Source organism: Marmota marmota, unplaced genomic scaffold (assembly GCF_001458135.2).
Source record: "Marmota marmota marmota unplaced genomic scaffold, marMar, whole genome shotgun sequence".
In the NCBI taxonomy this organism is placed as follows: Eukaryota; Metazoa; Chordata; class Mammalia; order Rodentia; family Sciuridae; genus Marmota; species Marmota marmota.
The window spans coordinates 18,552,687-18,576,577 of NW_026000093.1; the positions used below are offsets into that span (position 1 = coordinate 18,552,687).

At 40.6% G+C, this 23,891-nt stretch overlaps 1 protein-coding gene across 3 annotated transcripts in view; it reads right to left on the minus strand.

The window, feature by feature from the left end:
- The window catches only part of Chd7 (chromodomain helicase DNA binding protein 7), a 122,537-nt gene extending 99,164 nt beyond the window's left edge, over positions 1-23,373 (minus strand). For 2 of the 3 annotated variants that reach the window (XM_015485845.2, XM_015485844.2), the window contains exon 1: positions 21,459-23,371. In XM_015485845.2, the coding sequence (XP_015341331.1) occupies positions 21,459-23,123 (1,665 nt within the window). In that variant the 5' untranslated portion in view covers positions 23,124-23,371. Of the gene's footprint in view, positions 1-21,458 lie in introns of all 3 variants that reach the window. The other variant, XM_015485846.2, reaches the window with a different exon arrangement.
- Positions 23,374-23,891: the final 518 nt, after the last annotated feature.

A 23,891-nucleotide genomic window follows, 5' to 3' on the forward strand; every position in this document is an offset into this window, starting at 1 on the left:
GTCTCTGACCGACCATGCCAGTCGTTGGGGGAGGGGGGGGGCAGGGAAGGGTGTGATTATTTACCTTTCCCTGAAGCCCAAGAGAGCCCTCAAGTCAGAATAAGGAAAGGAGGGTGAGGGACAGCACAGAGGGCCATGCCAGGTTTACAAAGTACCAGTTCTACCTCCCAGGCCTTAGGACCATAAAACCCTTAAAGTCTAAGCTCCACATCCATGAAGCCCATGTCCCACCTAAAATTCAAACTTAACTCTTATCAGCTTATCTCCTGCCCCTCTATCCCCCAAACCAAAAATGAATCCTATATTCTTTTCCTGAATTCTATTTGACAGTAAGACACCACTCCCACAGTAAGCACACAAGAAAGTAGCCATCATCCTATATAGTTCAAGCCCTTGGTCGCCCTCCACCCACAGTGCCAGTGTCTCTAGACAAGATCCATTACTTTCCAATTGTCTTACTAAGGCCCATGCTGTCCGATGTGGCAGCCACATCGTGAAGCCGCTGAGCTCTCAGAACATGATGAGCCCAAGCTGACACGTGCTACAAATGTATAATCACACCAGATCTCACAGACTTAGGACAAAAAAAAAAAAAAAATAGAAAGGTAAAATATCTTATCAATATTTTATATTAAATATTATTTGCTGAAGTGCTATTAAATATTATCTGTTAAAGGCAAATTTTTGGATACATTTTCCATTAAATAGAATATATTACAATCCATTTTGCATGTTTCTTTTTACTCTCTTAATGTGGTAACTAGACATTTTTGTGTGACTTATTTTGTTCCCACTGAGCGGTGCCCAGGACAGCTCCCAGTTTCTCTGCTGGCCTCACCTCTGCAGTCCTGTCTTTTTCAACCATCCTCCCCAGAGTCCTCCGTTTTCTATCACATGATTCTTGATCCTGGTTATCTTCCCGCCATCAGTACAGCTCAGCCCAGACAACATCTCCTCCAACGGCAGGACATCCCTAAGGACCATTCTCTCCCCTCAAGCTGCCCAAGACACCTCTTTGCTCCCACAGCTGTGAGCACACTGCACATTCAACGAGTACCTGTAAAATGCATGTGTATGCACTGAGGATACGATGAAGATGATGCTGGGCAGGGATCCTGACCTTACACCACTTAAACATAATGGAGGCAACAGAGTATTCTGGCAAAAATACAGTCTTGGTAGCAGTAATAATAGTACTGATGGGGCATGAATAGCGGCAATAACTTTTAGACAATTTACCATGTACGAGGCACAAGTCTGAGCACATTATACACATCATCTTACTTTTTCTGCCTAACAACACTATAAGTTCAAGTATGAGTCTCATTGTGAAGGGGAGAGGATTGGGACCCAGAGAAGCCTGTAATTCACCCTAAGTCACACAGCTCCTTAAGTGTCAGCACCAGGATTCCAAGGCCACTCGCTCTTCAACACTGTGTGTGCTGCCATCAAAGATGAAATGAGCAATGATCATGACACAGAGAGAACCCAGACTGGGGTGGAGGAACTGCCTGAACCCTCATTTAGTCAGGGCAGAAGCGTCTGCAGAGGAAGGGACTTCTAACTAGGGGTGAGTATGCTGGGCTGAAGGTTCTGGAATGAAAACGTTTTGAGCTACAGCAATTCACCATGACCGAGAAAGAAAAAGAAAGGGCAAAGAGCTAGAGGAAAATGGGGCTTTGTTCAGCTATAATTAAAGAAGGAACTTTCTAAGAGAACCTTCCCAGAAAGGGGACACCAGAGGCCCATGAAGAGGTAGCACAGATTAGGGACTCAGAGGTCTGATGATGTTCTAACTGAAAACAGAGCCAGGGCCCTGCCCCATGGCCTTGGAAGGAAATGGCAGGAAGACTGCCGTCCCATTCCTGACTGTGACCAGCACAGCCAGGACCTTGCCACTTCTCGCCCAGGACACCCTGAGCGTGCCCAGCTGACAGATCTTCTCTACTAGCACTGGACAAGGGCTTCTGAAGATTTTTACCTACTTTATCCAACTATGTCTAGATTTTGAGAAAATTTTTAGTTTACAAAGTTAAAAACAGGTTGTAGAGTAGAAGTGTTACAAAACCACCAGCATGAGCACTACCCTAGGAGCACACGCCGAGCATACCAAGGGGGTTCAAAGCAACCAAAACAGCACGTCTTCCTTAAGCATCAGAATGTTTGCTTGAGGATTTGGGGCAGGGGAGGGCTAAATAATTTCATTGCTAAGCAAACATGATGTATTTCAGTGGACTGCAAACTTCACGTTTATTGTAGAAATGAAATGTGAGATTTAAAACAAATCCCTATCTCACTAATTCAAGCGACACCAAAGACCCCCTCTCTGCACATGCGCCCACCATCCTGGTTTGCTCCTGTCAGCAGTAGCATCAGGAATAGGAAAGTGAGACAACGAAAATGCACAAACTCTGATAGAAAGAAGATCCTATCTGTGCCCCCTACAATGGGAAGCTAATTTCTTATCCTGTCTGAAAAATTTCTCCTGCAATACCTTGGAAGTGATTTTTTTTTCCCCAAATGAATCTACTCTCTTAAATATTTTCATAAGCTATAAGACGGGTTTCGTATACATGTAAAGACTGAAAGCCAATAGGTCTTGGTTCTAATATCTGTCTTGGCACCAACTAACTGGCACTGTTTGATCATTAGTTTCTATACAGAATGCACTATGCATTGTACTACAAACCTTACAGGCACTCTCTTCTGGAATCACAAGTGGTCTGGCCAGTTTATAAGGACCGTTCTAATTCATTTTGTACAAATGAAGTACATGGTAGATAGCAAGTACTGTTGCAAGAACCTCTCGGTGAACTACAACCGTGGATTCAGAATGCTGCTAAAATTCAACAACAAATGACAATGTCAGTGATCTAATATACAATTGAGAAGCATAGAAGAATATGGAAAAGGCCAACCGTCAAGACAGAGACTGGTAAGATCTGGTCCTCACTTTCTGGGCTTGTAGCATCTGACGCCGTCAGTTACTTCCTCCTGGAAAGTCTCTCTTCACTTGGGCTCCAGAACATGCCACCTCCTGTATTCTTCTCCCTTCCCGACTACTCTTCTCACTGTCCTTTCCTGGATCTTTCAGTCAAGAAGAATAAACTGTAGACTGCACTAGAACCTCATCCTCATGCTGCTCCTCTACCCACAGGCTCCGATGATCTCATCCAGGCCCCATGGCAGAAAATACCACCTATAAGAAGAGGACTCCTGAATGCTTTCGTCGAGCCCAACCTTTCCCCTAAATTCTAAATTCCTATATCCAACTGCCTATCTGAAATCTCCACCTGAGTCCACTAAGCATCTCTGAATTAACATGTCTAAACCAAACTTGATTTTTCTGCCCTAACCTGCTTCCCCTACGGTTTTCCCAATCTTCTGTCCACTCATGCCAAAATCTGGAGTCTTTCTTATTCTCTCAAATCCTATTTCAAATCCATCAGCACATCTGGTCATCACTACCTTGGACTATCTGGCCTACCACCACCACTTCCTACACCACCATTCTACTCTCATCCACACTTTATTCTTCCTGATCAATTGTACTAGCCTCCAATTTGTCTCATGGAACAGCTAATTTGCCTTTTTATCTATTCTTTACAAATAAAAATAGCAAAAACCTGGTAAGACACACAACGGATCACTTCACTCTCAAGCTCAAAACTCTTCAATAACTTTCCATCTTAAAGTAAATTCAAATTATACCCTTAGTTATCCCCAACCAAAGCTCCAAGCACATTCCTCCTCCCTGTCTGCATTCTATGAACACTGACCTCATGGATGCTCCTCCACACCAAGCACCTTCCAGCTTCAGGGCCTCTGCACAGGGAAAGGTCTTCTCCAGGAGTGTGCATGGCTTGCCACATTTACTTCATTCAGGTTTTCTGCTCATGGATGCTTCCTTGACCAAGTTATCCAAATCATCACCCTCCAAACTTCTCTATCCCCTTAACTCAGCCTGTCTTCATAACTCATACCACTACTTGAAATCATACACATATATTTTATTTGGTTGATGAATAGTCCCCTTCCCTAAAATCTTAGCTCTATGATCAATGTTATACCCAAAATAATTCTTGGCAGTTAAAAAATGGGTTTTGTGTGCTGTTCAATTAATAAAAATAAATGAGTGAAATATCCAACAAAGCAAACAATTCTTAGGAATGGTAAAAAGATACCTAAACTGAGTTTGGGAAACATTAACAGCCAGTTGTACCCAAGAAAAATAAACGAAGAGTTGTATAAGAAGGCATTTACAATGCCTTCTATTACAGTGATACCTGGTAAGACACACATCAATGTTCAAAGCAACTCAACTCACAATAGCTAAACTACAGAACCAACCTAGTTGCCCTTCAACAGAAGAATGGATTAAAAAATGATGGGGAGTATATGTGTATATATACATATATACGTATATATATACACACACACATATACACACATACATATTCATCTCATATATATATACCATAATATTTCATCATATATGATGGAATATTACTCAGCCTTAAATAAGAATGTAATTATGGCATTTTCGGTAAATGAATGGAGCTAGAGAATATCATGCTAAGTGAAATAAGCCAATCCCCAAAAAGCCAAAGGCTGAATGTTTTCTCTGATCCGTGGATGCTAATTCACAAAGTTGGGGTGGGGGTGTAGGGAAGAATAGAGTTATTTTAGATTAGGTAGAGGGGAGTGAAGGGAGGTGAGGGGGTAATGAGGTAGGAAGGACAGAATGAATCAGACATTATTACCCTATGTACATATAAAACTGTATGACCCATGGTATTCTACATCCTGCACAACCAGAAGAATGGGAAATTATACTCCATTATATACAATGTATCAAAGTGCATTCTACTGATATGTATAACTTATTGAAACAAATTTTAAAACTCTTTTAAAAAGAAGGCATTTACAGGAGGGGCAGAGTCTGCCATCAACCCAAAAGATATTAATTTACTCATCTAATCAACAAGGTCTAGGGGATATCTGGATTAAAGAAGCTCTCTCCTCTACCAAGACCTCTGTGCTATGTGACAGTTACAAGGAGATTGAAATGAAAGTGCTAATTAAACAAATTTCAGAAACCTAAATGGCCTTTGCCCCTACTGTCTTCTCAACATACAAGGTTTGAGTATGAATCTGGGTTCTGGAGTACTTTGAGAACAGAAAAAGGGGATGGTGAAAACTGTAAATACTGTTAATGTCCAATACAGACCAGCCCCTGCCATCTTCAGGTATCAATCAGCTCCTCCTACCTTTATAAATCAGTCAACCCCAAAGAACCTAATCAACTCTGGATTTCTGAACCTGAAAACTTCTGGAAAGCCTTGTCTAAACCTAAATTGAAGAGTCTCCCTTTGCCCCAAAACCAAACCCTATGGTCACACTTAACCAGCTGTCTACTATACAACAATGCGAACACATGCTTACCAATCAGTGGCAGCCACAGCTGAGCCCCTTGAAGGCAAGAAAGGGTATCGTTTAGCATTACATTACCAGTATTTATCACAGGCCAGGGTCACTAAACACCTGATGAAGGAACTGAATGAGCCAATGCCCTCACTAAAAACTCGCCCTCCTCCTTTCTTCACTATCCTGGTTTGTTTTGTTTTGTTTTGTTTTGTTTTGGTACTGGGGATTGAACCCAGGGATGCTTAACCACTGAGCCACATCCCCAGCCCTTTTTTTTTATACTTTATTTTGAGACAAGGTCTTGCTGAGTTGCTTAAGGCCTCGATAAGTTGCTGGGGCTGGCTTTGAAACTGCGATCCTCCTGCCTCAACCTCCTGAGTCACTGGGATTACAGGCGTGCACCACCACACCCAGCTCAACTATCCTGTTTTTTTTACAATATGGCTTAAACAATTTATCATGTGTTAAACGTGACTTTCACCAAGAGAATCTTTTCACCTACTAATAAGCAGAGATGTGGGCATGCACCTCCTCCCTAGGGCAGCAGGATGAGTGAGGGTAAGGCTGAAGTGTTTCACCGGTGCACAGGAATGCTTTCCAGCTGCCCAGCACCTGGCCCTGTCTGAAGTGCACTGTTCGCTAGAAATGCTCTCTCACCAAAAGGCTATAATAAATAGAGTGAAGCAAAGGGCGTTAGAAGTCACAGGTTGCTCAATGGTTAAAAACCAGTCTGTGTGCTCCCTTCTCCCACAGGCACCAGACTCTCTCCAGCTGCAGACAGAGCTGGGAGTGTCCGCTCCCAAACAACTGGTTGGACTTTTCCTATGGGAAAAAAAAAACAAAAAAACAAAACCAAAAAAAAAAGATTTTCAATTTTCTAAGGAAAGCTGTTGGAATATCCTTTCAAACTAGCAGTCCTCAAAGTATATTGAATGGGTGTTTAGGAACCCCAGGACTCTTTGAGGACATCCATAACAAAGAGTTCTTCACAATTTACCAAAACATCATATCATCTGCCCTTTGCCTGTGTTGGTACCTACAGGTATGGCACAAATGCAGCCAAGGCAGTAAGCGCAAACCATACTAGTAATCATTATTCTTCTCATGGACACAAATTCACATTAAGTTGGGGGGGNCAGCTGAGCTATAATCCCAGACCCCAGCTCCCCCATTTCAACTGACATTTAATAAATTACCACTTGTTGAGTTTTGGTGTAATATCAAAGACTATTTCCTAGAAAGATATCGAAATAGTTCTATTTTTAACTACATGTCTATGTGTGGATTGATCATCTTCATATGGGAATTGAGCCCAGGGTTCTCTATTACTGAGTTATAATCCCTGCCCTTTTTTATTATTTTTAAATATGAGACCAAGTCTCACTAAATTACCCAGGCTAGACTCAAACTTGCCATTCTCCTGCCTTCGCCTCCTGAGTTGCTGGGGTTATAACACATGTATACCACTACACACACCCTACATCTTCATATATTTCGACCAAAAAAACAGACTGCAACAGAATGAAGCAGCAGATACAGGATTCAGCTGTCTGTCTTTCCACAGTGAGTCCACTTGTTCAGTTACCTGAACCTAGTTTTGTCTAATTCATTTTACTGAACATACTAGCTGGCTATCCTGCTCCACAATCCATAGAAAAATTAGTGAAGACTTTCCACTGAGATGGACAGTGAGTGGTAAAACCTGCTCTGAAAGTTTTCAGGCTCAAACTATCTTGGCCATGCTTTACAGAAGTCCTTCTGAGCCTCTGATGCACGTAAGAATCACCTAATGAGCTTCTTCATCAGACCAGGAAAAAGCCTCACATCAGCAGTTTAGGCAACTTTGTTGAGAAAACATCTGGGTGACTCCAATGTTCAGCAGATACTAAGAACCAATATGAAATGAGATTTTGGTCTTTGAACCAGGTAAGTGAATCCCTGGAGAACCCTCAAGAGTTTCCAAGGGGTAGGAATACATTAAGGGACCAATTCTAGTTTCCTAACAATGACCTGAACTGCCTGCTAAAATTCATTGGTTTCCTGCTGTTTCTCCTTTTCTATCTTCCTTTCCACAATCACTTCTTTTTATCAAAATGCCCTTTACCCATCCCAAATGATCTTATAGTGCACTGTCCTAGAATATAAAAACAAACAAACAAACAAACAAACAAACTGTTTTCACCAACTTCTTCCCTGGGCAACAAAGCAGAGTCTGGATAACAAATATCCAAGAAGGTGATGCCTTAGCAAATGCCTTAGTTAAATGACTGTCATTCAGACAAACACATTCTAATCCCCTACCACTACCCCATGCTGAGGACCCAACCCAAAGCCTCCTGCATGCCAGGCAAGCATTCTATTACTGAGCTACAATCCCAGCCACACTTCTAACTTACAATTCAAAGAGAATGATACAATCTGAATTTAAAAAAAAAAAAAAAAAAAGTTTTTTTGAAATTTTCAGTGGACAAAATAAAAAAAATGAAGACTAGGACTCTAGAATTACATTAATACAGCAGTCCAATGTGGTAGTCACTAGCCAAATGTGGCTATTTTTTAGTTGGTTAAAATTAAATGAGATTTGAAATTCAGGTCCTCAGATTTACCATTCCCAATTCGAGTGCCTCCTAAACACAAGTAGCTACAGGTTTTTGAATTAAGATACCACAGAGAACATTCCATCATCCCAAGAAATTCCACTAAACAGGTGCTCTGGAATTTTGATCTAATAAAGGGCTGAATCCCTTTCCCAGCGAAATCCTAGGTTTATCCTTCCCCTACCCCCAAACAGGAAATTGAACCTGGTCTTACACATGCCAGTCAACCACTGTTTCATCAAACTATATTTCCAGATCTTTTATTTATTTGCTTATTCATTCATTCATTCATTCATTCATTCATTCTGTTAATTTTGAGACAGGGTCTTGCTGAATGGCCAAGGCTGGCCTTAAAACTCGTGATACTACTGCCTTGGACTCCTCAGCAGCTGGGATTGCACTATGCCTGGCTCTCTACAATCATGTTTATGGATCCAAAGCCAGCAGAAAGGGGGACATTTCTGTCCAGATGAGAACAAATGTTAGGAACTCAACTTTCCTAACAGATGATAATTGTTATTATCTGGTTTCCGAAGAATAGGACTCCTCTCTTCAACAATTAAATACAAAATTGCTACTTTAGAATTTTTATAATTAAATTAGAGATTCACATAATATAAAATAATTAAGCATTTTAAACTGAACATTTCACTAATATACATACTCCCAATAAGTTAGACTCAATGACCTAAAGAACTGACGACATTATTTTCTACCAACTGAGGTTTTATCCATGACCTAATTAACAGATCAAAACCTAGGGGATGCTATCTACAATGTAGAGTGTGCCTACCTCAGACACTTTGAATGTTTTATATGAAGTTATGTGACTAGGATATTTTGGGGGTTAATAGCTGTTTTTGTTTGTTTAGAACAGAATAAAAATGTGAAGCACGATTTTTTCCCCTCCCACAAATAACTTTTGAAAGTGTCATTAACAGTATGCTGTTTAACAATTGGTTAACACACAGCAAAAATTTATTCTAAAAATAACAAAGTGAGTTGTGCTAGCATTACCACTATATCCTATCACTACCTAGCAGGGTCAAAAGAAACACAAGGAAACTGTTGCTTAGGGCCACCTAGTAAGAGTCAAAAGAGAAACACGAAGCTTAGACCGGCTACACACAACAAAAAACTCGCCTACCTAGTTTCAGTTGTGCTCCATATCTTATTTTCTGGTAATTTAAGTAATTTGTCTTGTTTGGTTATACTTGAGTGGTCTTACAGAGAAGTCACTAGCCACATATGGTTAAATTTAAATTAAATAAAATTAAATTTTCAGTTCTTCAGTCTTGCTAAATCCCATTTCAAGGACTCAACAGTCATATGTGGCTGGGAGCTACCATACTGGCCAGGGCAAATCTGGAACATTTTCATCATGACAAAAAGGTCACAGGGATAAGTTATATATTTGCTATAAAAATTCATTATTACCACTACATCAAAGTACAAGGCAAACTCTCTTTAAAAAATAACTTGGGAGAGGCTGGGGCTGTAGCTCAGTGGTAGAGCGCCTGCCTTGCCCAGGTGAGGCACTGGGTTCGATCCTCAGCACCACATAAAAATAAATTTTAAAAAAGATATTGTGTCCAACTACAATTAAAAATTATTTTTAAAAAATAACTTGGGAAACACTAGACACATTCTGGCAAATTTCATTCAGTACATAGCATATTTAAAAGATTTTTCCTTTTCCTAAACTTTAAACTCAGTGACAGTCAGGATATGTGACCAATGTACAGTTATTTTCACATTATGAAGGGAACACTTAATTTTATACAGACTGTATACAGATTACATTTCAATAAATATATACAAACATCATACATGACATTTGGTAAACACGATATATTTGATAGGTATAATACAATACAATTACAGCTTTTCAATTTACTTCCTATCTCATTTTTCTTGAACAATACTTTAAAATAAATGTGAAAACATAAAATACTTAAATCATTGAAAAACTATAGTACATAAAGTTTAATGATAAACAAAAGGGCTGTTCCCCATATTTAAAATGGAACAAAGATATAACTGCTCTTGGGCTGGGGATGAGGCTCAAGCGGTAGCATGCTCGCCTGGCATGCGTGGGGCACTGGGTTCAATCCTCAGCACCACATAAAAAATAAAATAAAGATGTTGTGTCCACCGAAAACTTAAAAATAAACATTAAAAAATTCAAAACAAAAAAAAAAAAGATATAACTGCTCTCCTTTCTGCATTCCAGGCTCAATGCTAACATGAATCTTTTAGCTCTAAAATTCTATAGCTCTCTATGGTAAACTTTAAAAAGTTCTGTTATGAGATGGATAAAAATTGTCTCCAAAAATGTAAACTTCACATAGTTGGAAAATGTGGGCTCCCCTTGCTAGCAACTCTTTTTTAAATTTAACTCTACATTAAACCTCAACAATCCTCTTTATTTTCTTTCACGCCTTTCCCACTTTTAAGGCAAGTGAAGTTACTTAAGAAAAAGAAACAGATTAGAAGAAAGAAGCATTAAAAAGATCTGAAGTGCTACAGCCTTCACACATCAGATGAATTCACAACTGTGTGTTCGGGTGGCCAGAACCCATTCACAAAACAAAGGTAGAGTATCTCAGGGCTGTGGAAAACCAGCAGGAAGGTGCTGGTAACAACCAAGGGGTGAAGTGGTTCACTGACTAAGGACCTCTGTAACGTTAAATTTACACTTCACGAAGTATAGACTTAGTGCTACTGAACTATACATACACCTATAGATCATTCAGTAGTATAGCTTCTTGGGTCCTGGAGGGAATACTAACAAACCTCCCCAATAATATGAACCAGGATGTCAACTTAACCTGCCACTTGAAGTTTCTAAAAATTAAGTGATGGTTTTCACCTTGATTGAAATTAGAAATTAAACATAGAGGAAGTAGCTGGCATTTTACACACAGTACCACATTTCCTAGAGATTCAATTAAAAAGAAATAAAATAATGTCATAGTAATTTTGCTACCCCCCCCAAATAAAAACATGATGAATTATGGTTTGCTTTCAAAGAATCTGATAAATCGATTTTCAAGGCATTGATAGTTAATGTCCTGTTTTACAAAATACGGGAAAGTCTTTCCACTTTAAGGTGAAAGAGTAAAACGTGAAAACAGAAAGCATTCCAAGAGCTCATTTCAACAACCACAGTAGCAGCAGTTATAATAGAAGTATTTAACATTTATTGGGCACTTATCGCATGCCACATGCTGTGCTAAAAACTTTACAGCCATTATCTCATTTAAGCCTCATAATAATCCTGCGCAATTGGTACAATTATTATCCTCAGGAAACTAAGGCTCAAGGAAGTTAAGTAAGTATTTCAAATGACTTAACAAAAAATTTAGAAGAATCACATGCAAATGGATCTCTCAGTGAGCATGAAGGCTGTGGTCTTCATAGCTCTGGGCTCCTGCTCCCACCAACCTGTGCCAGGTATGAGGGGCAGAGTCCTGGCAGCATCACCCAGTGTGTGTCCACCGGACAGAGTAGTAGGGGGTGTGAAATGGCACAGGAAACACTAAGTGAAAGAAGTAAACTGACACCTCTTTCCACTTTCCTATTCTTGGAATTAAATTTATAGTTAACATGAAATACCACTCCAGCATCTAACATCATTCAATACTTCAATGTGAGAAGTTTATTAAAACTGATCTTGTGATTTTATGAATGGCAAGTCTTTAAACTGGTTTTTTGTTTGTTTTCCTAAAGACCTTATTTACATGTTAATATTGATTTTTAACTTTCTTGCAAAAACTAATGCCGTAAGCTTTAAGCTCAGCTCTAAAGACAGATCTTTTCCAAAATTAGACTGTAAAGTGCTTCCTTTCTTGAGCTAAGTCTTCTACCACTATTTCCAAGTAAGAGGGACACCTGCTGAGTGAGAGGTCAAGGGGTGTGAGATGAGCACAGGAAGGCCACAGTTACCTTACACTAGTGGGAAGACGATGGTGCTCCTGTAACATGTTCCACTGTTCAGATTATACATATTGTAAGTGAAGGGGGTGGGGGGACCACAGGAATAGCTGATGGAAAAGAAATACAACGTGGCATTTCACTCAATCATCAAACACTTTCCCAAACAACTCTGACTTTTCTCCTTTAATCAGGGTATGCCTCCACGTACTCCAAAAGCTCTCCTTCATGGAAAGGTCTCTGTGGTATGAGAGCAGTCAAAAATGGAGTCAGCTCAGTAATGGGCAATTTAAAGCAAAGTCAGCATACCCTACATACTTATAGTTCCAACTCCCTTTCTCCCTGAGGTTACTCACAGATTATCTATGGATTTACAGCTGGTACAACAGACGATGGAGAGTAACATTATTAAGATATCAAGAATAAGGTGAAAGGTTAAATTCTCCAGGTTAGTTCCTGACTGCCCATTTCTGGCCACCTCCAAAGTGATATTAGTTTAGTTGTCTCTTCATGCTAACATTTAGCACCATTTTTAAAATTAACAGTGAAAACAAACATATCATAACTCTGAATAACCCCACAGTTTTATGTTTTTTAAAGTTAATGGGAATGTTCAGGCCATAAAAGTATGTTCGAGCCATAAGAGTCCATAAAGAAATATCATCTAAAAATTAATTTAAAATATTCTTCTATTCAGTAAGAATGTTAAGTCTATATACACCCTTTTCGTTGAAGAGCATATTAAAGATATAACTTAAAAGGTTAGAAAAAGGATGATCTCAATTTCCTTGCCTACTCACTACACCCTGCAACCTCCTAACCCTCTACACTAAGCAGCCACTGGCAAGAGGCCAGAAACTTCGCAGCCCACCAAGAGGAGGAGGGTAAGATTCCTATGCTGGCGCTACAACCCCACTGCAGCCAGCCAAGGAGGAGGCAGGCAGGACAGAACACAACTCCAGTGAGAACACCTGCCATTCAGAAACAAAGTTTCCCAACATTCCCACCTACAAATCCTAGAGAGCCTACAACTCTTCAGCCTTCAGCCCTCAGCCCAAACAGAAAAGCTCTTGGGATTAGTAACTCTTGCTCACATCTTAAAATAACCATTTTTGCTTTTACAAAGTTAGGGCTAAAGTCTTGGGATTCTCCTGAAGTCTAAGGTGCAGAACTATTTAGAATTAAACCCAGTGAGCAGTAGAGAAGAACACGTCAAACCCATTTTAAAATCGATCAGAAATATTTTCTTCATTAGGAAGCATTGAAAAGGCATGTTTCCTTTGAATAACTATCTGAATAGCTGATGGCTAATTCAGACACTGAAACAAGAGGTAAAGAAACACCTTACCTGGCCATCACCTTCATTGTCCTAGAAACTGCCTGCCAAAAAAGCAAGCAGGATGATGAGTGTATCTACACCAACTTTTTAAGATGGTGCCAGTTGCTTAGTATTTTATCAACTCCTTTCAATTCTCCAGTACCACCACCCCTACATGGCATGCTATAGTCCTAGAAGGTTCTCCTATATTTTTTACAGTAAGTGAAGAAAAACAAAAGAAGAAAATCTCTCTCGCTCCTGGTATGACAACAATGCACTATCACCTACTAAAGTTTTGCAAGGCAAAGCACAAGTTTGCTACTGACTTCCTTTGCAGATAAGAGCTGCATTCAGCAACAGGGTAAATGAGGGCCACTTCTCTGTGGTGACTTAAAGCTTATCTACTGATTTACAGCTATAACCACAGACAATGGAGCATAACATCAGGATAACAAGACCAAGGAAAATTGTCCAGGTGAGTTCTAGCAGTGTTCTGCCCCCAAATGCCCCTAACCCACTTCCCAATACCTGCCCAGTGAATCATCATTCTGCAGGTACTACCTTTCTCAATGATTGATGAAATGTAAGAAAAAGAAAAAAAAAAAAAAAACTAAAGCAGAGAAGAAAAAGTTAAAGAAAAATGTGGGGGACACATAACAGTTAAAGTGAAGGCTTTCTCCCTTATCCTTGTGGACCAATTTCATGAAGAAACAAGCAGTACTTCTGGAAACAAAGAGAAATTCTCAGTTGCCAGGGTGGTTGTTGTAGGGTGAGAGGATAATTTTAATTACTGAATGTATCCAACAAAACGCTGAACTAAATGTTCAGAATGCTACTTCTTCCTACAGGATAGACACAACTTAAACAGCTTACTAGGGACTCCAAACAAATGAAATCTCACTTCTTTTCATAAAATGATACTGATCTCTCTTTTACACACATACACCTCCAATACTGTCCTTACTGATGATAACCAGTGATTCCACTTTAATACTTACCAAAGGTGGGTAACATATATCTTGGAAGACGGCTGCCATAGATTAAACCACTTAAAATGTATTATTTTTCATGAATTTATAATGACTTATTTTTTTAAATCCTTTGAAGCAACTAGCATGGCACTGTCTGGCACCGTGCTGTTCAATACGGCAGTCATCAGCCACACACAGCTACTGAGTACCCGAAATAATATTCACCCCCACACCGTGTAAAACACACCGATCTCAAATACTTATGTGAAATATCTCATTTGTTACAATGATTATATGTTGGAATAAGAACTGTGATGTACTGGGGGGGATTGTGGCTCAGCGGTAGAGCACTCACCTAGCATGTGCGAGGCGCTGGGATCAAACCTCAGCGCCACATAAAAAAAATAAACAAATAAAATAAAGGAATTGTGCCTAATTACAACTAAAAAAAAATTTTAAAAAACTGTGATATACTGGATTAATAATAATTACTAAACTTAGTTTTCTCAGGTTTTTTTTAATGTGGCTACTAGAATATCTTTTTAATATATATATTTTTTTTAGTTGTCAATGGACCTTTATTTTATTTATTTATTTATTTATTTATATGTGGTGCTGAGAATCTAACACAGTACCTCAAACATGCTAGGCAATGCTCTATCACTGAGCTACAACCCCAGCTCCATAGAATACCTTAACTAACATGTGGCTTATACTTGTTGTAGCTCTGTGATCTGGAACATAGTAAATACTCAAAATGTTATAAATAACAAAATTCTCCATCTACCCTACTAGTGGAGGTCTTTGTCTCCCTTCCACACACACCCCTCCCTCCGTCTTCCGCCATACTGCCAATCTCTATCCTTAATACGGTGCTTGCAACCTAACAAGAACTAAATTAAAATTTCTTTAATGTAGTCGAATGAGGGCAACCAAGATACAAAACAGAAATGCAGTATATAAATGTGACTTCTTAAAAGTTAAGAAAGTCAACTGGCTCCTTGGGATACCTAGCCAGAGGCCCAATACACAGCTTCAAAAGAAAACTGTAAAACTAAATTCTCATTACCTACAACACTTTCCATAACCTCAGAAAATAATACTCCTTTACAATTTAGGCCCATCACGGTGGCACACACCTATAATCCCAGTGACCTAAGAAGCTAAGGCAGGAAAATTACAAGTTTAAGGCTGGCCTTGAACTTGTAATTTTCCTGCCTTAGCTTCTCAAAAAAAGAAAAAGAAAAAGAAAGAAAGAAAAAAGAACTAGAGATGTAATTCAGTGGTAAAGCACCCAGGGTTCAATACCCAGTGCCCAAAAAATAAATAAAAAGTTACCTAATCGGCAAGGCTACCACGAAGCTGGCTCGTGCTTTCAGACCATGGGGTGAAAGGAAGGACTGATGGACTAGAAATTTTCCTCTGCTTGAACTCCACATTTGGCATGTTCTACTTTAACCCACTGAATTTCTGATCTCTGGGATGAACCAGCAGCTATTCTGAGGGAAAATGCAAGCAGTTACTTATTAAGCCATTCTGTTAAGTACATTCAGGTAGTCAGAAGAAAAACTTCAGAGCCTTCATGAAAAATAATACTGGTGCAAGCAACCAGTGGGCCAAGCAAGCAGCAGTAAAGGCCAATGACTTGCTTTACCAAAGGTCGGGAAGAGAGAACCACAGGCCACCAGGATGTGGGAAATACAGTGCATTCCTCTGCCTTCTGGGAGCACCAGAAGGGCCACCTGCCTCAATGAGGTTGAGCTGGAGTGCCTGTCTTCTGGGTACACTAGGAAAAGCCCCTGAAATGCCACTTAGGTGACAAGATATTCTATTTTCCATCTTCCTCTGTCTTTTTTTTTTTTTTTTTTTCCCCTGCTGGGAATAGAACCTCCAGAGGCATCCCCAGCCCTTTTTATTTTTTCTTTTGAGACAGGGCCTTGCTAAGTTGCCCAGGCTGGTCTCAGCCTCCTGAGTCATTGGGATTACAAGCCTGCACCACTATGTCCAGTTTCCTCAGATTTCTTTAAGAGTGTGAAAGTATAATGTCAAAGGCAGTGTTGGTAGGTATCTCTCTCCATTAAAAACACTTTTTTTTTTTTCTATTTCTAATCACAACTTGCACTGAAGATGCTTGAGATGTATGGCCATCTTTTTGTACAGATTTACCTTAGAGTTACCAATTACTCTGCCCATATCTGAAATTCTCCATTTACCAGTAATTTCAGTAAAGGATTGACTCCACTTGAGATTTAACAGGAAAATATTTTCCCAGTCAAGATTTAAAAAAAAAAAAAATGTTCAAAAGATGTCATGGAAAGAGAAAATTGAAAAAACACCACTTCTAAATCTTTTTTAATCTCATAGGGGAAAATGATTATCCATTTCCTCAATCTTATGGTCCCTCAAACTTTTTTCCTATTTCTGTTCTACTTTATGATGACTGTATTTCAGGATCAAATTAAGGAAAGGGGCGCAAATATATCCAAAATATGCTTATTCTAAGAATACAATGTTACAGACCCTAAAAATTCCACAAAAACTTTCTGAAAGAGCAACCCACCAACAGCAATACCTGTGTAGACTGCACAGTTCAAGTTATTCGAAACTCATGAACTTGCCTATGACCTGAAGGATAATCGATCCACTTATTCATCTTTGTTTGGATAAGTTTTTCAAATGAACCAAAAGCCATTCTTTGGGCTGTGGTTGTGGCTCAGCGGTAGAGTGCTCACGTAGCATGTGTGCAGTGTGGGTTCGATCCTCAGCACTACATATGGATAAAAAAATAAAATAAAGGTATTGTGTCCAACTACAACTAAAAAAAATATTTAAAAAAAAAAATAAAGAAAAAAAAAAAAAGCTATTCTTGCTTTTCTTCTGTGTTGTTCACATCCATGTCCATGGTGTATGGATAAATGCTCCATGCCTGTTACAACCCCCTCTCCACTCTGCACACTCCTGAGTGATATAGAGCGCCCAAGGGTGCCATTTCCATGCTGAAAATCTCCCAGAGCACCCCGAGGACACAGGCCAGGCCTATGTAGCTCTCTCTCTCCCAGACCTCAGTGTCACATTCCAGTATACAGGGGACTCAGCAGGCCCATGGGGCGCTCATCTTTACACTCACTGTGTGTTCCTATGGCTCAAACTCTTATCCTCCCCCGTTACTCACCCATATCCATTTCCCAACTGAGATTCTGCACATCTCAGCAAGAACATCAACTGCCCCCCAAAACCCCTCACAGACTGCGGCCTCTAAGACTGAGTGACCCAGTGCTGGTCTCAACGGTACACTTTTCATGGCGTATCCTTGCCAGCAAGATCATTCTCTTCCCCCTGTGAGGGCATACAGAGAGCCTCAACATTTGATCGATGTTCCCTGAAACCAAGGAATTAAACTCAAACAACTATGACTACATTTGACATTGAAATAAGTGACTTTTTAAAAAAACCTTTAAACAATGGTGAACACTAACGAACACTAGAGAGATGATCACACACCAATTTGGGGTCCCTGCCATGTACTTAAACCATGTTACTCTTAATCTCACTAAACCTCTATCCAGAAAGGTGTATGAAACTTTAGAAATAATCAAATCAAGGCGATCCAACCCAGGGCCTCACATGTGCTAAGAATAAACTCTACCACTAAACTACACTCCTGGAACCTGGTCTATTTTTAAATGATTAAGGAACCAATATTTTTAACTTTCTTCAGTTTAAATATCTTCAACAGTAGATAGACATTCTTACATATAACCCACATAAACACAAGTTCTTTGGAATTCACAATCATTTTTAAGAATGTGGAGGTCTGAGATAAAAAAAGAATTTTTTTACCTCATTAGAACCACTGTTCTAATGAGGTAAAAGAAACGTAAATTAGAGTTTTCCTTTTCTCTGTAAATCTTACTAAATAATTAAAAGTCAAGAGCTTTAGTTAAAGGATATGTCCATAGACCAAAATGTACAAATTTGCATGTTTTGATTCAGTGAATTGTTTAAAAAATATTTTCTTTTAACTTTTCAATATAAAGTTGAGTTTCTCTCTAAAGAAACTTACATGTTACATGATTTAGAAAATATCAATTCAGAACGCATGAAACAAAGAGCATAACTTGTTCTTTAAAAATGTAAAATTCAAGAGTCAACAAGTCTATATAAAATAAGCTAAACTGCATGCTTATTTCAAACTAAGCTAGCTACCTTCCTTACTACCCAACATAATTTTGAACCACCACTCTGTAATATACAAAATGGAAAAAAAAAATCTAATAGTTCTAAAGCAAAGCATAGTTAGACAGTTATATTTGGCAAAAGACAGGAAGTCATTTAAGGGGGAGAGAGATTTTCAACTATGTGATAGCATTGTGGATTACCCATATCATTATCCTTCTCACACCTTGTAACATGAACTGAAGGAGAGGAGGATTCTTGTACAAATCATACTTTCAGTTATTTTATAACTAAGGCTATATTTCATAATATTTAACTGTTTCTTAAAAATAAAATTAATTTTACATTGTACCTATGTCGGTAATGACAATTATAAAACAAGGTCTGAGTTTTTGGAGATGAGAAACTAAAACCTGGAGAACTACCACACACAGGGTATCATGGACATTATACAAGGCACTTGATATCTATCAACCCACTTGATGTCAAAGTGCTTTTGGGATAGACACTATTTTTCCTGTTTTACTGATGAAAATCTGAGGTTCAGAAAGATTAAATCACTTGCCCAAGATCGCCAAGCTACTATATGGTGAAATAGGGATTCAAATACCTTTCTCACTTTATGCTCTTCCCAAGACTTTGTGCCCCGCTAGTGTTGTTTTCAAAACTGAGTGTGTCAAAATCTTAAGCGGATACAAAGTTTAGCGCAAATAAGAAAGCAAATATGTAACTGTACTTATAAGAAAACTACCTCAAATGTCCTTGTATACATTCCTTCAAAAGTCCCAAAATGTGGGGCTGGGGTTGTGGCTGAGTGGTAGAGCATTTGTCTAGCATGTGTGAGCACTGGGTTCGATCCTCAGCACCACATAAAAATAAATAAATAAAATAAAGGTATTGCGTCCATCTACAACTAAAAATATTTAAAAAAAAAAAAAAAAAAAAGTTCCAAAATTTGTCAATAAAGACACCAGAAGGAGTAGCCACACTTGAGGTCTCCCAATCTCTAGCTCAAGGCATGAAGCCTCTGGCACTCAGACGCCCAATTGCCACAGTCACTAATGTCCTTTGAAATATACATAGAGGTATCTTAAAAGGAAATATGGGGGGGAAAGCAACAATGCCAATCCAGGGATTTGACCACAATCAATCACAGGGCATCTCCTGCAAATTGGGCTCATCCTCCAGCTGCTGGAACAAAGACTGAGAAACCAGTACTCTAAAAAGATCCCTTCTTTATTAAGACACTTTCCAAAGAATGCAAAAAAAGAATATTACTGGACACTAAGACACAGTCATTCCTGCCCTAGAGGCCCCCACGCCCTGGCCTCACTCTGCACTACGGGCCCCACCCCTTCCCACCTCCTTTGCCAGCAAGACTGGGAGAACAGGTCCTAGAATCCTGTTCTGCAGGGGAACACCATTCAGCACTCCAGGTCAGCCGTCAGCTGTGGGCACAGAACCTTCTGACTTCACACCTCTCCTGGGACTCACGGAGGGTGCCCTGCACAGTAGATGGCTTCCCTGAAGGCCTCCACATCCTGAGGTCCCAGGAGCTTTCCAGACCACCACTCCCATAGTCCGGCCCAGGCCCAAGCTTCAGAGTCCCTGGAGTGAATTCCACCTAGATGCCTGAGTGGCTTCCTTCCTTGACCAAACCCTTTTACTTCCACATTGCTTCAACCCCTCTGCTCCCACTATCTGATCCAAACTGTCCTTGCAAGCCTGGACAAGTAGTTCACACTTCATCTGTTGCTTCCCAATCTGCCCTGCGTCTCATCACTGTCACTGACTCTCCATTTAGTCCAAATTCCTTAAAACAACACAAAAACCCAACAGTCTGGCCCTGACCTGCACTTTTCGACCTAAAGCCCAGGTTTGTTTCCCATGCCTATTCAGCAAGCTCGCCTTGCCATTGCCTGGTTTAGGAAAACCACCCAAAATGTCTTCCCCAGGACCGCTTTCTCAAAGTAAATGTTAGCCAAATTCCAAGCACCCTCATCCACAGGCATTTCCTGTCTGGACACTTGTCACATAAACGTGCTTGGTCTTTTACTGTTTCATATTTTCACATACAGGTTTTGTTTCCCCCAAAATTATTTTAAGATCAGGAAGAACAAGCACTATTCCTTACAGTTCTAAAACCAACTACTGTGTCCAAAAAAACCAGTTGCATCTCTAGATAATCAATACATATTTTTGAATAGCACTCAGAATAACCTGTACACATAGATATTGTTTTTACATAAATCAAGGACACAAACACCAAACATTATAATGGAAAGATGTCTCTGTTAACAATAGAGCTTAAAATTTAAATGTGCTCTCTCATGAATGCTGAAGGATAACAAAATTCTCAGCTTACAAAAAAAAAGAAAACTCCTACATCGGTGTTGGGTACCCAAATCTCTTTAAGACCAAATTCTGTGGATTATGGTTTACTGCGGTTTCCTACAGTTTGAAATTTAAATTCATATTAACATTCAACAGTTGGTAAAATAAGTATTACAGAAGTACATATTTTGCAGCTTCCCAAGAAAAATATCATATAAAAGGAGAGAAGAGGGAGACTATTTTGCTGGATACCAAGTTTCTATTTTGCTGGAAACCAAGTTTCAGCGTATTTTTTAAAAGGAGAGGAAGAGAAAACAAGAAAGAATGGAGAAAGAAGGAAGACAAAAACATTTGTCTTAGAGTTGTCTTGGGTGCACTGTCCAGCTCCCTGCTAGCAAGGACTCAGCTCCTTACAGGCAGGGACTCGTCTGTTACCTACACATCTGCATCCTGACACAATTCCTGAGATGGGGGTGTTCTGAGGATTCTTGAATAGATGAATAGGTGCATAAGCCAAAAAAGTGAGTAAACAAAGAGAGCAACGGGGGAAAAAAAGAGAGATTCTGAGGCAACTTACAAGATAAAAAGTAAGGAGCTCATAATGAAAAACCTTTCATGAAGTTTAAAGGAAATTCTATTAGACAAGTTAACCGTGCTGAATTTTACGTTGCAGTGCAGGAGGCCTCTGCGTTCCCTTACCTGATGCACAGGCACTTTCTGCGGGGTGTTCTGGGGTGATGGGTGGAGCTGTGCCCAAGGCTGGTGATGAGGGTGTGGGGGTGAAGACTGGTGGTGCAAGCCCGGGTGGGGCTGCAGAGGAGGACAGGTTGGCAACTGCTGAAAAGACGGCTGCTGACCAGGATGTTGTTGGCCAGGTATCAGTCGTTCCTGGATTGCTTGTGGATCTGCAAGGCCAACACCAGGACAACCATTTGGTCTCATGTGCCCGGTCAACTCCCTCGGTGCCGAGGACATGCCCATAAACGGACGAGACTGCTGCATGTTTCTGGGGCCCATATTCCTCTGTCCAATTCCCATGGCACCAGGGGGCTGGTGAGACGGTTGAGGGTGGGGCATATTTGGATAACTGCCAACTTCCATTGGTATCCCAGCACTTCCAGGCCTGACTTGCGGAGGAGGAGTGCCTGCTGGGTTACTCATTGCTTTCATGGGTGACATGGGAGGTGGAGAGGCATAAGTTCCCTGAGGCTGTGAAGGATGCATAGTTTGTGTGTTCATTTGGTTAAGTGAGCCACTGGGGTGGATGGGCTGCTGGTGCATTAGTCCTTGACCACTGTTTGATGGGAATCCTACAGCATTGGGGTATCTTGGTACGGACTGATTCATTGGAGTATTATTTGTAAGGCCTAAATTTTGATTCATCCCTGTATTGTTAACTAATCCCTGATTTAGGTTACTGTAAGGATATCGAGAATACTGCCCTGAGTTGTTTATAGTAGGAGAGGGGACTGTCTGGCTCCGAGAACTAAAGTTAAGGGTTTGTGGTCTAACAGCCCCTTGTTGAGGAGGATTCGGGGAGAATCTGGGACTGTGGGCAACGGATTCTCCATGGAGAGCAGTAGGGGGGTGGTGATGGAACTGCTGCACCGAGTGACGCAAGGAAGGTGCCATGCTGGGACTCTGTTGGGGCACGTGGGACAAGTGGCCAGGTCCTGAGGTGGCAATGAAAGGATTTCCCTGATTGAGGCCCTCTTGACCTTGGGAAAACTGGCTCATCCTCTGCTGTGGCTGACCATGCTGCTGCATGGAAAAATCCCCACGTGCCATATAGCTGCCCATCTGCTGCATGTGCTGAGGGTGGCCTTGCGCTGGTGGCCCCGATGGAGCCGGCTGCGGTGGCTGTGGCTGTGGCTGCTGCTGCTGGTAGGGGGCTCGTATCTGGTCTGGTACCTGAACAGCCCGGGGCCCCCACATAGAGCCACTGTCCACAAAAGATTGCCCGTGCCTTTCGTTCTGCATGCCAGGGTAGACTCCCATTTGACCCCCGCCACTGCCCCCATGGGGCACCTGGGGAACGGGAGGGGCGTGATACTGCGAGTGCGGAGAGGCCAGTCCGTTCCCAGGGGCATTGCTCATCATTCTGTTAGGCTGATCCATCAGATGCATCTTCTGTTGTTCGTACTGATTATAGTGATCGAAATGGGTCAACTTTGTTTGATTTTGATTAGTGGAGGGATGATGAAGGGATGGCTGCAAAGAGGCAAAGCCTTGGTCTATCGGCATTTGCTGACCCATGGGATTTACTGGATTTTCAGGGTATCCACATTCTCCAAGGCCTTCAAGGCCTTCGCTGAAGATATTCCCATCCTCGCCAAAAAGACTCATCATTCCTGGATCTGCCATCTTCTTCCAACACACGGCTCCTCCAAACTACAGCTCAGGAGCTTGTCTGTGCTTCACTTCACTGAGGTGTTTGTCCTCAAAGCCTATAATCCTTAACTAATCTTCTTCATGTCATTCCGTATTTCTTTAATTCTCTTGGACCCTGCAGTGTCAGGCAAAGTCTGGATATAGGTCCTAGAAGGGAGTGGGAGATGGGGAGGAGGAAGGAAGAAAACAAAGAATTAGGAACAAATAATAAAAACTGACAGTATTTTACACATTTGAATTTGGTTTCCATCAACAATACTAATCTAGCCCCCTCGCTGAGCTGTATTTTATAAATCTAGTTCACTTTAAGAGAAACTCATTAGCTTCTACCAGAAGCATTATTATGATCGGTTACTTAGAAAGCAAGCAAAACACTAACCTTAACCTTAAATTAATCCATTCACTACACTTCCTAGCGTTCCATTCTTGGATGGAACAGAACAAAAGAACACAACATGAAGCAGCAGCAGCTGCCACAGCAGGCAAGCAGATGTATGAATATAGCCAAGCAGCCCATCTGCTGAACTAAAGCCCTGGAAATGCTCTGGTTACCAACAGCCCGCCCTTAACCTTATTCCCCTGAGCGGTGTAATCAGATGAGCGGCAGCAGCACCGAGGGCTGTGAAAAGCCCAACTTAGTTAAATTGACTAGCGGATTATACAAATACCAAAATCAGTCATTTTGCACAAATTAGATATTTACAGCCTATATAAAACCATATAACAGCAGCAGAAGCATTG